Source organism: Pelodiscus sinensis, chromosome 16 (assembly GCF_049634645.1).
Source record: "Pelodiscus sinensis isolate JC-2024 chromosome 16, ASM4963464v1, whole genome shotgun sequence".
Classification (NCBI taxonomy): Eukaryota; Metazoa; Chordata; order Testudines; family Trionychidae; genus Pelodiscus; species Pelodiscus sinensis.
The window spans coordinates 31,610,194-31,623,096 of record NC_134726.1 but is presented as its reverse complement, the minus strand read 5'-3'; the positions used below and the strand labels follow the sequence as shown (position 1 = coordinate 31,623,096).

General features: G+C 46.1%; 1 protein-coding gene across 5 annotated transcripts in view; it reads left to right on the top strand.

The window, feature by feature from the left end:
- The window catches only part of RNF216 (ring finger protein 216), a 146,544-nt gene that overhangs the window by 52,425 nt on the left and 81,216 nt on the right, over window positions 1-12,903 (top strand). For all 5 annotated transcript variants that reach the window (XM_075899673.1, XM_075899671.1, XM_075899674.1 and 2 more), the window contains one exon: window positions 229-307. In XM_075899673.1, the coding sequence (XP_075755788.1) occupies window positions 229-307 (79 nt within the window). The remainder of the gene's footprint in view (window positions 1-228; window positions 308-12,903) is intronic.

Here is a 12,903-nt window from a genome sequence, read left to right as displayed (position 1 = left end):
GAAATAGTTTAGAAGAAGCACTAAGCACATAATCTCTAGGAGGCAAAGGGGGGTTGCAATCAGAAAACTGTAGGAAGAAAAGAGGCAGTGCTGAGGTCAGTGAACCTATTTTTGGATAGACAGGCCATAGATGGCCTCCTTGTTAATGGACGTGTGGAATTGTTTAACTATCTACACTCAATAGTCACTCAATGCGAGATGTTAACATGGTCTTCTCTTGGGCTGTAGGTGTCCTTTCTGTAACTTCCCAGCACTCCTGGACAATGATGTGAAGCGGTTCAGCTGTCCCAACCCTCGCTGCAGGAAGGTAAAGGGCCGATATTTACCTAGGTGTCATCCTTTGAGATGCAGAGCTCAAGGGCTCCTCTGTTTTGCTAATGTTATAAAATGTGCATGACACACAGATGTGGTGAAGGAAAAGAGTTCTTTGCAAAGGTGGCTCTTGGTCTTTTGTTAAGTGACTAAAGGCAGGGCTGCCTTTCAGGATACTGTCAATACAGATAAAGTTAAAGACTGCTCTTTGTTCCACTTACGAGATGGTTGCAATGTAATGTCTCTCGAGATACTTAGGCATGTTGTTTTGCTCTAGAAGATCTTAAAATGTACTAGTTGGAGGGTCTTATTAAATGTCTGGTTTTGCTGAGCATTCTAACTGTAATGACACTTTTTAAGAGAACTGGGGAAACAAAAATCGAATGTCTTGATAAAATGGCACTTTGTTACTGTGTGTCACCATTCTGGATCCAGGTTGGACCTCCCTGGTCCGGCACCCTTGGAACCTGATTAGTTCTGAAGGAGGGAGTTTGTCAGACCAGAGGAGACTGGCCCCATGGCCTACTGCTCTCTGGTCCAGAAGTTCTCTGGTCCAGCAACATACGTGGTCCTGCCAGACCAGAGAGGTTCAAACTGTAGTGCCAGGAAGTCACCATCAGCAGGGTTGGGGTGAAATCCGTTCTCTCAAAGAACTGGGAGTTTGCAGACTCATCAGAAAAATCACTCCTTAGCAGCCTTGTTGCTGTCTTAGCAGAGGGCAGTCACTCAATGAGTCATGGATAGCGGACCACCCTTTCCGCCATGGCAGGGGTAGTCTCACCAGGTCAAAAGTGCAGTCAGTGCAGAAGAGGGAAACTGCCACTGCTTGTGCTGCATTTCGCCACAGAGCAAACAGGATTTAGTTTCTCTTGCTGAGTGCTAAATGCATGTAGAATCTCAATGACAGAACTTAATTTTTTTCTCGGCGCCTCTTTTCACTGGTATAAATGGATTTAATCCTACATGGTGTCTGTATCCAAGTTCTAATACCCAATGAAGCTTTGCTTAGTTTAGGCCGAAGTAGCAGGGACTATTATGGAATGGTCCGGGATCTGTATTGCAGTAGCTCCTGTCTTAAATGAATCATGCTCATGCTTGTAGCTCCTGTAGCCAGAGGCTTCTTAATTCAAAATGTTATGTGGCTATTTGCCTATGGTGAGAAGTAATCCTCTTGTACTAGAAGTCTAATTTTTTTTTGAAGTTGTATAGCTCAGAATAGATACTGTATTATTGTCAGTGTTGTGAAGTGAAAGCAAGACTAGCCTGATGATGGATCAGCAGTTGCTTTTTGGATTCTGGAGGCATATTTGTGCTAAATTCAATCAGTAAGCATTAGACTTTCTCAAATGTTAACCTGACTTAAACTCTACAGCAGGGCTACTCAACATGTGGCCCATTTGCTTGTGGACCGTAATGCGGTTTGGGTTTACACGGGGCTCAACATGCGGCCCATGGTTGGGAGCCAAAACAAAAAAGTAATCAATATAATGGTTGATATGTGTTTAGTAAAATTCCCGGACTGTCATTGCTCATTAAAAGTGCTGTCATATGGGTGGAAATCGGGTAAATATTGCATTTTATTAATATCAGCAGAACCGACTTAAATGGGGCCCTGTGAGTTATAGTCTTGCCTTAATCATGCCCATGAGTGTGAAAGAAGCTGTTTGCATATATTTGAGTATATATTTGCATGTATATGGAACTACACTTAAGTTGCAGCCCTCAGCATGTGCTATGAGTAACATTTTTTGTGGCCCTAGGGGCTTCCAAAGTTGAGTAGCCCTGCACTGCAGCTGTGGGCTGAGGAAGGCTGAAAACCACTAGATGGCACTAGTGACTTGTGCACAACCAATCAATTCTTAAACCAGCATGATAAAAGAAAATAGAACTCTTTTCCTTTTTTTTCCAAGTGAACCACAAAGAGCAACCCCACAGGTTCCAGCAAGTGAGCAGAATTTGGAGTGTAAACGTTTTTGAAGAACAGTATCTAAAATTACGGGTGTTTTGTTCCAGAATGTGAAGGTATGGCAGGGTGTTCTAGTTGATCAGGGCTCCAAATATACTAGCTTGAGTTTGGCTGGTCCTACTGACACCACAATATTTCAAGCTAACTTGCCAATACTTGAAAGAGAGACTGGATTTCGAAGATAGCAACAGCTTTCATTGGTGTATTAGCCAAAAGTGTATTGGAGTATCAGATTTTTAGATGATTGCTTCCAGAAGGAACATGTTTGGGTTTAACAGGGAGAATTGGTATTTCTTGAAATGGGAGGACTTGTCAATGCTTTGTAGCTGTACTTGCAATAGGTTTCCCAAGTTCCGGCTATCTTGTATTCTGATGATGAGGGTTAACCAGTTAATGTCCCCTTTTGCAGGTAGCTGTTTCTTAGTGAGGCGCATAAAGGGTTAGTCTGGAGATGTGGAGTGATGTGGGAGAGCAGTGGATGTTCAATATCAGAGTGCAGAGACTTAACAGGGGATGCCTCCAGCAAGTGATACGTTCCTGGCAGATGGCTCTGGAAGGGAGACCCTCCTTGGCTTGAAAGATTCTGGCTGCATTGTAGAGCGTGAAGTGAGGGGAAATATTAAGTGAAGTGGTAAGGATGAAATGAAATCTTGTGATTTTTAGCATAGAGCACATGACCTTTGTGACAGGGCCGGGAAAGGAGAACCAGATGGTGGTCCTATAATCTCTTCATACTCTTGTTAGCCTAGCTGTTCTCAATTCCAGGGTTCGCACAGATGATGTTTGGCTTCTCCCAAAACTTCCCCTAAAATCACGCAGAGGAGTGGTTGGTTCAAGTCTAGGCCAAAGGTAAAGACACCTCAAATTCAGTTTTGGGGAACACCTGTCCTCCTTGTAAAGAGTTGAAAGCATTTAGCCCTTGGCCATGTGCTTGATCCAGCCTGAGGCACACAGGCATCAGTGACCATATTCCCAAAGGCAAAAACGAGAAGACATATGGGGGCCATCCCAAGGCCCCTTCTACCTCCACAAAGGGCTGTTCCAAGACCTCTTTGCTTCCTGGCCGTGTGGAGCTGGCCTGTTCAGAGCCAGCCTGAGCCCCTCTGCAGCTTGCATTCATGAGCCTATCCTACGCCACTCTCCGGAGCCCTCCTTTCTGCATAGGACTGGCTGCCTGCGTGCATCTCTTCCCCCTTCCCCCACTGTCACGCTATGGGTCTCACAACTGGCAACAGCATTTGTCCAAGTAGCTGTTGCCAATTTATGATCACTGTAAACAGGGCAAATGCACGGTCTTGCCAAAAAAGTTGGATGCCTGGGAACTGGGAAAAAGGAACTGCACCAGCCAAATGTGAGGTATGGTCTAGGGTAGGGATGTAAGCGATTAGTTGATGGTTCAACTACCCAATAAGCATAGGCACTACTCAGCTGCTTGTTCCCCCACCCCCTTGCTGCAGAGAGGCAGCAAGGGGAGGGAGCAGGAGCCAGTGCTGGGGGCGTGGGAGGGGAGCTGGTTCAAAAGCTGGTTTCCCCCCAGCACTGTGTCCGCAGGGAGGCAAAGATGAAGTGGAGGACCCCTCACAAGCTGGGACTCAGACCTCTGCAGCTCTGCCTTTTATTTCAAAAACAGAGCTGCATCGGTCCCGGAGCCGGGACTTAATCACTACTTAACGTCCTAGTCTAGGGATGTAAAAAGTTGTTTAAAAATGTAACCATCTAACCACTAGGCTTGTGAGTGGTTACATGCACTGCGGTCTCTGCAGTGTGAAGTTTTACGCTGTAGAGCCTGTGGCAAAGCCTCCCCGGAAGTGTGGCTGTGCTGTCCCCACTCCCACAGAGCCAGCATGTAATCTACGGCAGGGGGCCGGGCCCACCACAGACAGGGATGCTCTGGCTTGCCGGAGCAGTCACTATTGATAGTGAGCCCCGCAGGGCTGAACCAGCCCTTGACTCCGGGGTGGGTGGGGAGCGGCTCTAACCCCCGCCTATTGGTTAAGGCTTAATGGTGTTAACCATTACAGTATGGTCTCCCTGATTATGCCAGATGGTTTGGCTACTGCTTGTTCTTCCCTTGCACATGATCATTCCTTGTATTGGCTGAGACATACCCAGGCTTAATATCAGTGGGCAGAATTGCCAGTGAGAGGGAGGCATTGCTAGTCGCATACAATAACTACTACATAGCCATGTGACGAGCTTGTAATGAGCAGGGATCCTAGCTTTCAGTGATGATAAAATTCTGTGACCCTCCCCCCCCCAAAAAAATCAGCATTTTTCCGTGATTAAAAAGAAACGCTGAAGGTTAGTTTCTCTGGTCATTTAAACACAACATTTTATCTTTGGATGCATGCTTGAAGCCTACCAGTGCCATCACACATAATATATTAATAGAATTACAGTATTCCGTCGCTGTGCATGGTTTCTTTACTGTTGTCAATGGTTCTGCTGTTTCAGCCTCTTGTGTTTATTTTCATTCAGTTTGTGTGGTGCTTTCCATGTGCTGTGCAGGTGTCTCTGCCTTTGAACATAATTGACAGCCTTGCTCAAAGGCACACTGCTATCAATGTGAGATTTGTCCTTGCCAAACTCAGTGTTGTGGTCTTTAGGGAGGATTTTTAAAGTTTTTGGCATCATTTCATAGCCTGAATTACTCGCATCTGGGCTGAAGTGAAATTTGAGAAGCATTTCAACGCGAATCTCTCTACGCTGTTGAGTAATCTCTATGCCAGAAGCAGTTTATTGGAAAAATCTCAGAGGAGTAGCCTTGTTAGTCTGTATCTGCAAAAAAACAATGAGAGGAATCCTGTGGTACCTTGGAGGCAGACTGATTTATTAGGGCATAAGCTTTCCTGGGTAAAACACTTGGGCTTTACCCACGAAAGCTTATGCCCTAATAAATCTGTTTGACTCTAAGGTGCCACAGAGCTCCTCATTGTTTCTGCAGTTTATTGGAGTATGTTTAGCGAAATGTAAAAATTTTTTAAAGCACATTAAAAAACAGCCACAAGAGGGGAGGTTTTGTGTGTTGAATAAGTGACACCGGACTTTCAGTAAAATTTAATGTTTTCCCACAAAATGTAAAAACTAAAGAGTCTTTGGAAACACGTACCACATTTTTCCATAGCAATTAGCATTCTAGGATCCTGGGTAATAAGTCTACGCCATCTGTCAGTGCCACTTCATCTCCAGCTGTGATACATGGAGTTTGGCTCTTGCTTAGCTGTCCAGGCCTTGCATATTAATGTCACCTGCTGGGTGAAGGAAGTATAATAAAGCTTAATTCACCAAGGAGAAACCTAGCCCGAGCAACTCTGCAAGTAAAGAAGAGATCTTTGTACACCTGTAATATGGTCTGCATTTGTTACAGGAATGTCTTTGTATTTTAAGCTTGTCGGTGGCTAAGTCCACACTGCCACTCTACTGTGCTGCAGCTTTCTGGCTTGAGTGTAGAAAAAGCACTGCCCAGAACACAGCAGTTAACAGCGCTGTGACACGCCCTTGATAAATGGGCTCCTAACACTTTCAGCTACTCCCCTATTGGCTGTGGTTTACATAAAGCTCATGCTATGGCCATAGTTTCATTTATGGCAACACTTTAATTTTAGAAGTGTAGGCAAAGTCAGTGTCTTGTGTTTGGGGTTATAGGCTGCTAGCTTTGTGGAGCTGCTAACACATCATCCAGTTGCTCTCTGTTGGCTGGAGCTAAACCTCTTGGAGTTTCAAGGCCTTTGATCGGTTCTGTAGTTAACTGCTTATGCGGTGTGTGTGTGTGTAGGAAGAGGCTGCACAGAGTGGTGTCAGATTCACGGCAGCGGCAAATGTGAATGGGGACTAGCGGCTGCTGGTGATGCATTACCCAACCTCTGTGCTGCCTTACATCAAAGCAGACCTCTGTGCAGTGGCATTTGAACCTTCCAGCCCTCTAATGATGCATGCTACTTTCCCATGCGTTTTGACATGTTGAGATCTTTGCAGGTTTCTATACTGAACCCGCCGAGTCCCTTGACGAAATTACCAAACAGCATTTCTCTCATGACTTCAAAAACTAAAGAGGACCTCATGCACGGGAAATACTCTTCTCCACCAGTCCCTGGTTTGCCCCCCTGTCCCCATGATCAGCTTGCAGAAACCCGTGTGTGTATGTGTGTTCAGGCAGCAGTGGTGTGCTAGCAGGTATCCCAGACTCTCTGTGTTGTGGGTGGGGGAGATTGTCACCCCTCTTGGCAGTCTCAGCACAAAGCACTGCAGGGCTTCCAGCCAGCTAAAAGCTGAGAAGGTGAAAGATGTTGCCATGGTAATAACACATGCATGAAGCAGCACTGTGGCTCTGGGTTCTGAAGGAGGGGGAAGAGCAGGTACTGGGGAGCTCAGGATACCAAACAGTGTCATTTCAAAGCCAGACCGGAACCTTCTGCTGCATTGTAGCCTCCTGTATGGCATAGGTTTGCTTTCTGACCTCCCTTAGGTCACTGAGAGGCCTCTGACCCCTGCACCAAGTTCCCTTCACTCATTTCCCCTTCTCCCCCCGCCAAGACCTCACCCCCCCAGCTTGTTCCAACACCCTCCCTTGCTCCTGCACCCTCCCTCTTGCCCAGACATCATACTCTCAGCCTGTTTCTGCACCCTATCTCCCATCCAGACTTCACAACCTCTCCCTTTTCTGCACCCCACCTCCTGCCCAGATCCTGCACCCCGATACGTATCCCACTCGCTGGCAGCCCTGTCCCGCACACTGAACCCCTCATTGTAGTCCCCACCTGAGAATCTAAGGGGTCCATAAAATCCACCAACTCCAGAATCCCAGAAGAGTAAATCTGGCCTATGGGAAAACCTGAACTCTGTCCCTTCCCCACACCCCACGGGGCTGTAGTGCCAGAGGTGAGGTGTCTTAGTTGGGGGCCACATCAAGTGAGGTTTGGGGTTTTTTTGGAGTAGGCTTTTTTTTTTAATTCTCACTTGTGTGGTCCCTAACTGATTTTTCTGTAGGTCAGTGGCCCCTGACCCAAAAAAGGTTCCCCACCCCTGCCATAAAGAAGAAAACATTGAAACTTTTAGTGTTGGACATAAATTAACATTTTACTTTATTTAAAATGAAGTTTGATAAATCAACATGAGAAAGTTACAACGCTTAATCTGTTTAATATTTTAAATTAAGCCATTCTGCCTAGCTGCAGCACTAGCAAAAGAGCTCAGGCATAATTATGTAATTAACGGTGAGTTTCCATTAGCAACTGCTGGTCTGCGGAAAGGTTTGCATTGAACCAAGTACAGTAAAACTCCAATTGTTCGGCATCCAGTGGTCTGGCACTCCCGATAGTCCGGCGCTAACTGGAACCTGGAAGTGCTCTGGCCAGCTGGACAATTGGAGCTGGTCTGCCCCCGGCTTTCCCAAGTCTGCCACTGGTCAGTTCCAGCAGCAGTGGACTTGGGGAAGCCGGGGGCAGAGCAGCTGGAGTGCTGCGCAGTTCCCTCCCCCCCCCCCCCGACCCCTCATAGCCCCCCTTCCGGTACTCCAGCATATCCAATAATCCGGCACCCCCTGGGTCCCAAAGGTGCCGGATTATCGGAAGTTTACTGTAGTCCAACATAGGCTAAAATGTTTGAGGACCACAGCTTTATAGAGTGGTATGAGTGAAGGATGGTTGGAAAGAAACTCACTGCATCTGAATTGAATAGTCCTCTGACTAAGCTCTTGTTCTTCCCAGGGTGGTGTCTCCTTTACACAGGACTGTGATTAGGAAATGAATGTGCCTACTGAGTATGCACTGCTATTGTGCTGGAAAAAAAGGTGCCCACTGCTTTGCCTTTAGCTCTTAAGTACCCTTCCTGTAGCTACCTCAAGGGGATTATTAGATGTACTATTATTTTGAAGGGCTAAGTTTTGAAAGCTGCTGCTGGGGCTTACTTCCCAGGGTTGAGGTGAAGGTGAACTTTGAATAAAGGCACTCAGTTGCCATTAACCTTGGTTTCTTATTGAACCAAATTTGCTAGTAAACTCTATTTGCACATGGCCCTTTCAAGGGGGGGGCTAACCAAATGCATCTCCGGTCTGTGTTACTAGGCATGAACCATATTGTACCTGTCTGCAGCAGCTTCAGCAGGAGGGCATCGCATGATCAGCCAGCTTGAAAACAACAAAGGCAGTCAATGGGATCTACTCCAGGGGTGGGCAAAAGGGCCTCCGCGGGCCGGATGCGGCCTGCCAAGTGGGTGTATCTGGCCAGGTGAGGCCCTGCTGCTCCCCTGCCCCCAGGCCAATTAGGTCCTGCCTGAAGCCTCCTCCGCTCTGCCCCCACCCTGTGAACAGCGCACAAAGCACTGCACACCGCTCACAGGGCGGCGGCAGAGCGGAGAAGGCTCCCCCATCCCCAGGCCTTAATTGGCCTCCTCCTGCCCTGCCAGGAGCACGTGGCGCTTTGAAGCGCGGCGCGCTGCTCACAGGGCGCGGGAGGGGGGGGGAGAGTGGAAGAGACTTTGCACACTCCCTCGCCCCCAAGCCAATCCTGTTGGTGGCCTGGGGCTACATTGAAATTTTTTGAAGTGGCCCCTGGGCAAAAATTATTGCCCACCCCGGTCTACTCCTTGAATTGGGGTCTATGCAGAGGAATTCTCAGGATAACCGTATCTGCTGCAGAGCAATTATGCTGCTCAAGCCACACATGTCTGTCTTGCACCTTACAACAGAAGCTTTCTAGAACTTGTCTACCCTTAACAGTTTAAAGTGCAGTTGCAGCAGCTCTTCAAACTGAAAGTGTGGCCCCCACATGAGCGGTGGGAGAGAGCTACTCCCCTTGCAGAGGTGTTTTTCATAGAGTGCTGCAAGAGCTAACAGTATTGTAGCCTAGTTTACACTGGTACTTTACAGCTCTGTAAGTTGCTGCACTTGGAGGGGGGTGTTTTTTCACACCCCTGAGCCAGTAAGTTACAGCTCTGTTAAGTGCAGACTTGGTGTATGCTGGAGGATAATGTTTGTGTTGTAAACCAGGGATTCACCAGCCAGGAGTATAATCAAGGTGACTTCACTTTGTATGGTAGACACCCCACCACCACCACCCCCAAGCATGTAATTTTAGAAACAAATCCATGCCACCTAACAATATTCTTCATTTGCTTTTCATAGTTTGGGCAGTTCATCTATAAATGCCTATAAGACCTAAGGTTTAAACTGCATCAGGGACCCAGTCACTATCTGCACATGCAATGTGGAAAAAAATTCTTCATTAGAGAAGTCAGACTTGTCCAAAATGCCTCCAAGTTGGATGTGCCTGTGGAGAATTGCTTAATTCTCCTTGTTTTGCAACATGTTTTCCACAGCTGCTGAGTCTGCTGTGTCTCATTCAGCTTCCTGACAGTAGTGCAAACATTTTGAAGGTCCCATGCTCTTACGTGTCACTCCCTATTCACCAGTCCGTATGCCTGGGCTCTGTGTATTTCACTGAGAGTATTAATTTTGATTTTGTTGTTGTTGCCACTTTTATTTTGTCTCTGCTTTTGCGGGTGGAGGGAAAAACTGGAGATGGCAGTTGCTTATAGTGAACCCTCCACTTCCTGCCTCGTGCTAGTCACCTCCAGTACTGGTTTCACTTGTAAAATTTCATCCCCCTAATTGAAAAGAATTTGCTGAGGTGGGCCAGGAATGGAGATGTGATGTAGCAGATCTTGCTACTTTCCATGCTGATGGGGTTTAGCATGAATGTGTCTGGTTGTCTGTAGAACTTGTGTGCACTTGTGCATGCGTGCGCTTGTGCATGTATGTGCACAGTCATGGGGAAAAATGCTGCTTGCTTGTGCCTTGTCCAGTAGAACCATTCTGAGGCTGTCTCTTCTTTGCTAATGGCCTGGCTCACCTTCATTTACATGTGCTGATAACCCCCAAGGAAGTGTATGTCTCTGCACTCCAGGGACTTTTTTTTTTTTTTTTTAACCTTCAGATTAATGTTGTTTGCTCACCCTGTATCTGAGTGGTGTAGATGGGAGCACACTCCATTATACTGCTGCCAAACCCACAACAAATGGCAAGTTTCTGTCTGTCATCTATGCTCAGCTCGAAGGCTCTCTGCTGCTGGGCAGGCAATTTCATTTTTCTACCATAAAAGGGCAATGAAACTTGCCTGTAGCCTTGGTGCTCTGTGCACTGCAGTCAGAAGGCAGGACATGGGGAGATCCTATCGACACAGCAGCAATATAACAGCAGCATCTTTGGAATTTCAGTATCTACTCCTCAAAGGGACTGGGAGCGGGAGGGACCAAGGCCACAGGGAGGGAGGGGGGGTGAGTGTATTCTCTGTAGATAATGTCCCTTTAGACTTTTGTGATGAAGTGCCAAAGCAAGATAGATAACAGGATGGGAAGAACTCATTGTAGGATAGCAAGAACTCACTCGTGGATAGCAAAGTCTATTTAAAGGAATAGATCTCACATATGACTAAAAAAAGTGCGCATGAAACCACATGATCTATCCTCCAGCACGTCTAATGTCCAACACCCAAAGAAACTGCCACGGGTCAAGTTTGCTCAGTATGTCTTGGGATGCTCAGCATCTTTCAAAAGGCCCTTTACACACACATGTATGAAAAGTCTCGGGTAGCTGTGTTAGTGTGTAACTAGAAAAACAGTGAGTAGTCCTGTGGTACCTTAGAGGCTAACTATATATATATATATATATATATATATATATATATATATATATATATATATATATATACGTAGTATCATGAACTTTCTTGGGCAAAAGCCACTTCTTCAAATGAGATGATCTTTTCATGTATTAAAAGCTTGTAAAGAAATACCCAATAAAGGAGTATGCTTGAGACATGCAGGAAAGTAAAACTTAGTTTTAAAACCTGACCTGATCATAGAGATCAATGAAATAATGTGTGTCTGTGTATTCAGACCATCGCTCCTAAAACAGAAACTTTGAAGCCAGGCTCTATAAAAAATAGACCATGTAAGTCAATGCAATATAGTGCAATACAATTTATTCCTGTCCTTGGTTTCTACCATATATAGCAATATCCATTCAGTGAAAAGATGATTCTAACATTTTTACTGCTGACCAAAGAATACGTCTTTTCAGGTCCATAAGAGGTAGTGCTGTCTTCCCTTTATAACTTTGTACTTTGGACCTCTGCTCAGGAAAGACCCAAAGATGGATCTGCCTTCATGTGGGATGGAAACTTAGACTGCTATATGCTAGTAATAGAATTGAGCCCATCCTTTCCTTCCACTTAAATTGTAGTTGCATTGAGCCTAGAATCTTGTGGTGGTGGTGAAGATTATCTTGAAGAATTACTCTGATTCTAGATGTCTTATTATTGTTTCAGTGCAAAAAGGCTCTGAACACTAGTTATTGATCAGCTAGTGGATTCCCAGGATAACTGTGTGACAGGTTATATGGCCAGGTGATACCAGACCATAGAAGCTTTTTGCTTGCCTCTGTGTGGCAACCTATGGAAAGTGCGTTCCATGCATCTTTTAACTGGACGATAACAGTCTCACACCCTACCTCAGCGTTGGCTCACTGGATGGGGGAAGGATTGCAGGGAGGCAAATCTTCTGATGCTCTGCAGCTTGAGATTTGCCTTAATTTCAGTCCACTTTCCCTCTGAGACTCCCCCTCAAAGATAAAGGGGGGGGAGTGTTGCCATGCTTGGGTTCTTCTGTTCCATGATAAAGAACAAAATGGAGGCAGTAATTTAATGTGATCACTAGGCTATTGTAGAAAGGTCATGGAGGCAACCCTCCCCTCCCACTCCCACCTCTGTACAAACAAAGTTACTTGGTCATTTAATTACATTGCCTCTCCAAGTTGCAGATTTCCTACTTATAATTTGCATTTGTCCTGGGATCAGAGGTAAGACTAAGGAGAGCTAATCTTTGCTTAGAGACTTGAGAGCCACTCCCCACCTCAGACATTCCTTTTCAGAAGTAACTTGATTTTAAAGCTTCAGGGGGGTAGCCATGATTCGCTCTTGTTCACCAATGAGTAAAGATTAGAGATGGGCCAGTGAATAAGGGAGTGAGCGCTTAAACCCCAGACTTGCTCTTAGGTTTGGTCCTGTGGTAGAAAAGACTATATGTATTCCCAAGCCAGTTTTTAAAACATTGTTCTGACCTTATTCAAGAAACTAAGGCTTAGTCTACACTGGCACTTTATAGCACTATAACTTTGTGGCTCAGGGTGTGAAAAACATTTCCTGCCCTCCCTCCCAGAGTACAGCAAGTTACAGTGCGTAAAGCGCCAGTGTGAACCAGGCTATAGCACTGGGAGCCACTTCCCTCATGGAGGTGGTTTACATAGGGCTGTGGCTGTACTTTAAACTTTAGTGTAGACAAAACCTCTAAAATCTCTCCTCTTTCCATCTCCCACGTTGAGATCCATATCACAATCATCACTGTCTTCTTCTTACCTCAGTTTTGCCCACTAGAATGCTGTAAAACATCATTGGACATACTTAAGAGCAGGTTAGACAGACATCTAACGGGTGATCTAGATCATAGGTTCCCAAACAGGGGGGCGCACCTCCCTGGGGGGCATGAAGAAATTCTGGGGGGGGGGGATGGCGCAAAGCGACCCAACCTCCCGCCCATCCCCCAGTCAATCCTCTCTTCCCTCCCCCCCTCAA